We start from the raw sequence: 6,465 nt of genomic DNA on the forward strand, positions 1-6,465 counted from the left end.
ATCTCAGCACCAGGGCACGTCTGTAACCACCTCCATCAGCAACTATCTCAGCACCAGGGCACGTCTGTAACCACCTCCATCAGCACCAGGGCACGTCTGTAACCGCCTCCATCAGCGACTATCTCAGCACCAGGGCACGTCTATAGGGGCTGTCTGTTATGCCAGATTGCAAACTCTTTCTTTGGAAAAATTTGCTGTTAACTTTTTCTGCAATATATCAGAGCACATGTTTGTTTTTAAAGACCCAGAGGTCAAAATTCTGTTTTTTTGGGGGGGCGGGGGTAAATGGGGTTTGTTAGAGATGCAGAATTGAAATTTCACTTGAGTTGTTTCATATTACTGTACCTTGAAAAGGAATAATAGTTTACGTCCCATTTCGGCAACATATTAAAGCACTATAAGTCGCATAGAAAGGAAGAGCTTGTTTCACATCTTTTAGGTTTTTTTTTTAATGATGCAGGATTAGAAGTTACTGGTCCTTAAAAAGGAATTCTGTATGCCACGTTTCTAATATGTAGTAGTCTCCTTTTTTCCTTGAAATTCTGAACGTTGCCATCCCAGCACAGTTTATTTTAGATTGATTGTATGTCTACTTTCAAGAGGAGTTGGTATCATCCCTTCAATGTGTCTATGTATTTAGCCAGTCTTAAACTAGATGACACAACTATCCTGTTGTATGGGGGGGGGGGATCTGTCTGAACAAGGATTTTTGAAAATTCCACCATAATTAGGAAACTGTCATCATGCAAGTGTTTTCTAAACAAGACTGTCACCTTTTTTCTGCACTGAAAGAGGCTGTTGTTTAAAAGACTTATGTTACAGCATTCATATGTCTTGGCAAAAAGGGTTGAAATATTAATCAGATAATTTCTAATTATGTCAGTGTGAAGTGAATACAGCTGAAATATATCCTTTTCTTTATAATATGCTACGGAGAAAGCACAGCAAGGCTTGATAATGAAAATTGTCGTACACATTGTGGTTGTCATTTTGATAAATATACTCGTGTTCAGAATATTTGATTGTAAACTTTTCTCAGTTTAGATACACTCACAATGTTTTACCAACTTGCGTGAATGTGCAGAGCATATTTCCAACTATTGGTGGACCAAGTATCAATTATAACGTTACCAGCTTGGACCAAGACCAGAGAATGGAAGGGTGTAAAAAGAATGAAGAAGAAAGACCCATCGCTAGTTAATACAAGATGCAAAGATTCTTGTCAGAGCTCAGTTTTGTGTTCTTTAGTGCAACTTTTTGGTTGTTTATATTTGTAGCGTTGGCCAGCGATGGCAAACACAACACATGCCATGTAAACTGATCTTCTATGTGCTTGAAAAAGCCAGAAATGCTTTGTTGACAACCAAAGTCTTTTTGGAGAGTTTGCAATGATCAAATAAACAGATGGTGAATATATCTTCCTGTTTGCTTCATCAACATTTTATAATAGAGCCAATTGTGAGTGCCAATAATTTATGCTGTAAAACTTATATCCAGGATTCATATAATTTTGTTTAGATGCCAATTGGTTGAGAACGTTAACGTTATAGTGCTTACATCCTTCATGAAATATTTCTGTAAATTGTAAATTCTGCCTGAAAATGCTTTTAGTCCACTATTCCATTGCGAAACAGCGTGTGTTGAACCTTATCATTAATATACGGCCACGCATTAGCGACATCTAGCGATTTAGTTCCAAAGTACAGACTGAAACAGTGAGCAAAGCCAAAGAGGTCGTTGACCTTGATCGGAACGCCCCCCTCCCTCAACGGGCCGTACTGACGACGAAACCTCGCTAATGTGGCCCACAACATAATTGGTGGAGAACGCAACAGTGTTTATATGCTTCATGTTAATATTTCTGTGAATTGTGAATGTCAGGTTAGGCCTGAAAAAGCTTTTAGTCCACTATTTGATTGCCAAACTGCGTGTGTTGATCTTTTTCACCAAAGGGAAGACCACGCATTAGCGACCTCTAGCGATTTATTTGCAAAGTGCAGCCTGAAACAGTGAGCAAAGCCAAAGAGGTCGTTGACCTTGATCGGAACGCCCTCCTCCCTGCACGGGCCGTATTGACGACGAAATCTCGCTAATGTAGCCCACAACAGAATTGGTGGAGAACGTTGAAGTGTTTATATGCTTCATGGAAATATTTCTGTTAATTGTGGATGTCAGGTTATGCCTGAAAAAGCTTTTAGTCCACTATTTTATTGCCTAACAGCATGTGTTGAAGCTTATCTGCAATATTACGACCACGCATACATATATATATTAGCGACATCTAGCTATGCAGTTCCAATGCGCAATCTGAAACAGTGAGCAAAGCCAAAGAGGTCATTGACCTTGATCGGAACGACCCCCTCCCTCCACGGGCCGTATTGACGACGAAACCACGCTAAAGTAGACCACAACATAATTGGTGGAGAACGCAACAGTGTTTATATGCTTCATGTAAATATTTCTGTAAATTGTGAATGTCAATTTCTGTCTGAAAAAGCTTTTAGTCCAGTATTTGATTGCCAAACTGAGTGTGTTGATATTTTTCACCATATGGAAGACCACGCATATTAGCGACGTCTAGCGATTTAGTTACAAAGTGCAGCCTGAAACAGTGAGCAAAGCCAAAGAGGTCGTTGACCTTGATCGGAACGCCCCCCCTCCATGGGCCGTATTGACGACGAAACCTCGCTAATGTGGCCCACAACATAATTGGTGGAGAACGTAACAGTGTTTATATGCTTCATGTAAATATTTCTGTAAATTGTCGATGTCAGGTTATGCCTGAAAAAGCTTTTAGTCCACTATTTGATTGCCAAACAGCGTGTGTTGAAGCTTATCTGCAATATTACGACCACGCATTAGCGACCTCTAGCGATTTAGTTCCAAAGCGCAATCTGAAACAGTGAGCAAAGCCAAAGAGGTCATTGACCTTGATCGGAACGCCCCCCCCCCTCCACGGGGCGTATTGACGACGAAACCTCGCTAAAGTAGCCCACAACACAGATGATGGAGAACGTATTAGTGTTTATATGCTTCATGTAAATATTTCTGTGAATTGTGAATGTCAGGTTAGGCCTGAAAAACCTTTTAGTCCATTATTTGATTGCCAAACTGCGTGTGTTGTTCCTTTTCACCAAAGGGAAGACCATGCATTAGCGACGTCTCGCGATTTAGTTGCAAAGTGCAGCCTGAAACAGTGAGCAAAGCCAAAGAGCTCGTTGACCTTGATCGGAACGCCCCCCTCCCCCCCTGGACCTGTGGGCCAGTCTGGGGGAGGCCAGCGGCAAACCTGTGGACAAAATCATGAGCACCTGGACCAAGCAGATGGGCTTCCCTGTCCTGCAGGTGTCTGCTACACAGGTAAATGTACCTGTTATACAGGTAACTACTCACACCTGTTGTACAGTTAAACACTTATCACACAGGTTAACACACCTGGACTAATACAGGTAATTATTAACACCTGCTGCCCAGGTAATTACTAACACCTGTTGTACAGGTAAACACACATACCACTCAGGTAAACACACCTGGGCCCAACAAATGGACTTCGCTGTACTGCAGGTGTCTGCTACACAGTTAAATACTAACACCTGCCACACACTCAGGTACTGTAATTCACTTTATCTTCACTGTACCAAATTTTCACGGTCTGAGAAAATTGAACTTGTTCTCGGAACTAAATGTTCACTGTCGAGGCAAGTGCGCATGAAAAAAGTCTGTGAATTATTTTTTATCGGTAATGATAAGTTCACGTTACAGTCGTACCGTGAAAACCGTGAACATAACATTACAGTGAAAAAATCAGGAATTACAGTAATTAGATGTACTTCACAGTCAGGTAGACCAACAGATGGGCTCTGTACTTGAGGTGTCTGCTATACAGGTACACATATATCATCATGTATATTACACACCTGCCTGAAAATATTACCTGACTATAATTGTCTACCATTTGAGATAATGACTAGTAAGAAATACCAGCAACTTGTCCCTGCTAGTCTGCTTGAATTTTGGACAATTACTTTGTGAATTAAAGAAAAGTGTTTTCTTCTTGTTATATGGCATTTTATCAGTGAACAGTTGACCAAAGTGCATGAAAATTAAAGGAATTGTTTTGTGTTGTCTGCAGGAGGGGACGTCTCGAGTCCTGAAGATCAAACAGTCCAAGTTCTGCGCAGAAGGACCTTCAGAAGGTGAGGAACTTCTTACAGTTGAAACATGATGATAATGCTCCATGTCAACAGACTACAGGCACTGTATCAAAAAATAAAGGGAATTCATTGCTTACTTAAGAAACTGCATTTAATGGAAAACAATAGGTTGCAAATGAAAGCAGAATGGAATAACAGCACTTGACTGAATTCGTTGTCCTTGCTCCTTATCTAACAAACTTATTATCATGTCTATTATATGGTGGTGAATTCAATGCCAGAAGGGCCTTAGAACAGTGATTCCCTTATTTCTGTTCATCATGTTTATTATATGGTGGTGTATTCAATGCCAGAAGGGCCTGAGAACAGGTATTCCTTATTTCTGTTCATCATGTTTATCATATGGTGGTGTATTCAATGCCAGAAGGGCCTGATAACAGGTATTCCCTTATTTCTGTTCATCATGTTTATTATATGGTGGTGTATTCAATGCCAGAAGGGCCTGAGAACAGGTATTCCCTTATTTCTGTTCATCATGTTTATTATATGGTGGTGAATTCAATGCCAGAAGGGCCTTAGAACAGTGATTCCCTTATTTCTGTTCATCATGTTTATCATATAGTGGTGTATTCAATGCCAGAAGGGCCTGAGAACAGGTATTCCTTATTTCTGTTCATCATGTTTATTATATGGTGGTGAATTCAATGCCAGAAGGGCCTTAGAACAGTGATTCCCTTATTTCTGTTCATCATGTTTATCATATGGTGGTGTATTCAATGCCAGAAGGGCCTGAGAACAGGTATTCCTTATTTCTGTTCCCCCCCAGACGACAGCTCCCTCTGGATGGTGCCTGTCAGCATCAGCACCAGCCAATCACCAGCCACGGCCGTCAAGACGCTTCTTCTGGACCAACGAGAGACGACCGTTACCATCGACAACGTCAAACCTGACGACTGGGTCAAGGTGGGGTCAACAGATGTCTAAATGACTATCATGTCATTCTGTTCACTGGAACAATGTTCCAATGGGTAGAGTGCCATGTAATCTGTTTTTCACACTTCTGTCCTGTACAGTTGGGTTCTACCGGACACAGAACAGTGCTGAATACTGTGAGCTGTGTAGAACTGTTTTTCACACTTCTGTCCTGTACAGTTGGGTTCTACCGGACACAGAACAGCACTGAATACTGTGAGCTGTGTAGAACTGTTGTTCACACTTCTGTACAGTTGGGTTCTACCGGACACAGAACAGTGCTGAATACTGTGAGCTGTGTAGAACTGTTGTTCACACTTCTGTACAGTTGGGTTCTACCGGACACAGAACAGTGCTGAATACTGTGAGCTGTGTAGAACTGTTGTTCACACTTCTGTCCTGTTGGGTTCTACCGGACACAGAACAGCGCTGAATACTGTGAGCTGTGTAGAACTGTTGTTGTTCACACTTCTGTCCTGTACAGTTGGGTTCTACCGGACACAGAACAGTGCTGAATACTGTGAGCTGTGTAGAACTGTTGTTGTTCATACTTCTGTACAGTTGGGTTGGGTTCTACCGGACACAGAACAGTGCTGAATACTGTGAGCTGTGTAGAACTGTTGTTCACACTCCTGTCCTGTACAGTTGGGTTCTACCGGACACAGAACAGCGCTGAATACTGTGAGCTGTGTAGAACTGTTGTTGTTCATACTTCTGTACAGTTGGGTTCTACCGGACACAGAACAGTGCTGAATACTGTGAGCTGTGTAGAACTGTTGTTCACACTTCTGTACAGTTGGGTTCTACCGGACACAGAACAGTGCTGAATACTGTGAGCTGTGTAGAACTGTTGTTCACACTTCTGTCCTGTTGGGTTCTACCGGACACAGAACAGCGCTGAATACTGTGAGCTGTGTAGAACTGTTGTTCACACTTCTGTCCTGTACAGTTGGGTTCTACCGGACACAGAACAGTGCTGAATACTGTGAGCTGTGTAGAACTGTTGTTGTTCATACTTCTGTACAGTTGGGTTCTACCGGACACAGTACAGCGCTGAATACTGTGAGCTGTGTAGAACTGTTGTTCACACTTCTGTACAGTTGGGTTCTACCGGACACAGAACAGTGCTGAATACTGTGAGCTGTGTAGAACTGTTGTTCACACTTCTGTACAGTTGGGTTCTACCGGACACAGAACAGCGCTGAATACTGTGAGCTGTGTAGAACTGTTGTTCACACTTCTGTACAGTTGGGTTCTACCGGACACAGAACAGCGCTGAATACTGTGAGCTGTGTAGAACTGTTTTTCACACTTCTCTCCTGTTGGGTTCTACCGGACA

The 6,465-nt window shown here is 42.1% G+C and overlaps 2 protein-coding genes across 2 annotated transcripts in view; both read left to right on the forward strand.

The window, feature by feature from the left end:
- The window catches only part of LOC118405580 (puromycin-sensitive aminopeptidase-like), a 35,561-nt gene extending 34,145 nt beyond the window's left edge, over window positions 1-1,416 (forward strand). The window contains exon 20 of the mRNA XM_035805129.1: window positions 1-1,416. This exon is cut by the window's left edge and continues 837 nt beyond it. The gene's annotated coding sequence lies outside the window, so the exon portion shown is untranslated.
- A 1,837-nt stretch (window positions 1,417-3,253) lies between these two features.
- LOC118405536 (puromycin-sensitive aminopeptidase-like) lies at window positions 3,254-5,802 on the forward strand. Its single transcript, XM_035805041.1, has 4 exons — window positions 3,254-3,360; window positions 4,133-4,196; window positions 4,981-5,117; window positions 5,611-5,802. Exons 1-4 carry the CDS (start codon window positions 3,304-3,306, stop codon window positions 5,800-5,802), a joined length of 450 nt encoding a protein of 149 aa, XP_035660934.1. The 5' UTR covers window positions 3,254-3,303.
- Window positions 5,803-6,465: the final 663 nt, after the last annotated feature.

This window comes from Branchiostoma floridae, chromosome 18 (assembly GCF_000003815.2).
Source record: "Branchiostoma floridae strain S238N-H82 chromosome 18, Bfl_VNyyK, whole genome shotgun sequence".
NCBI classification, from domain to species: domain Eukaryota; kingdom Metazoa; phylum Chordata; class Leptocardii; order Amphioxiformes; family Branchiostomatidae; genus Branchiostoma; species Branchiostoma floridae.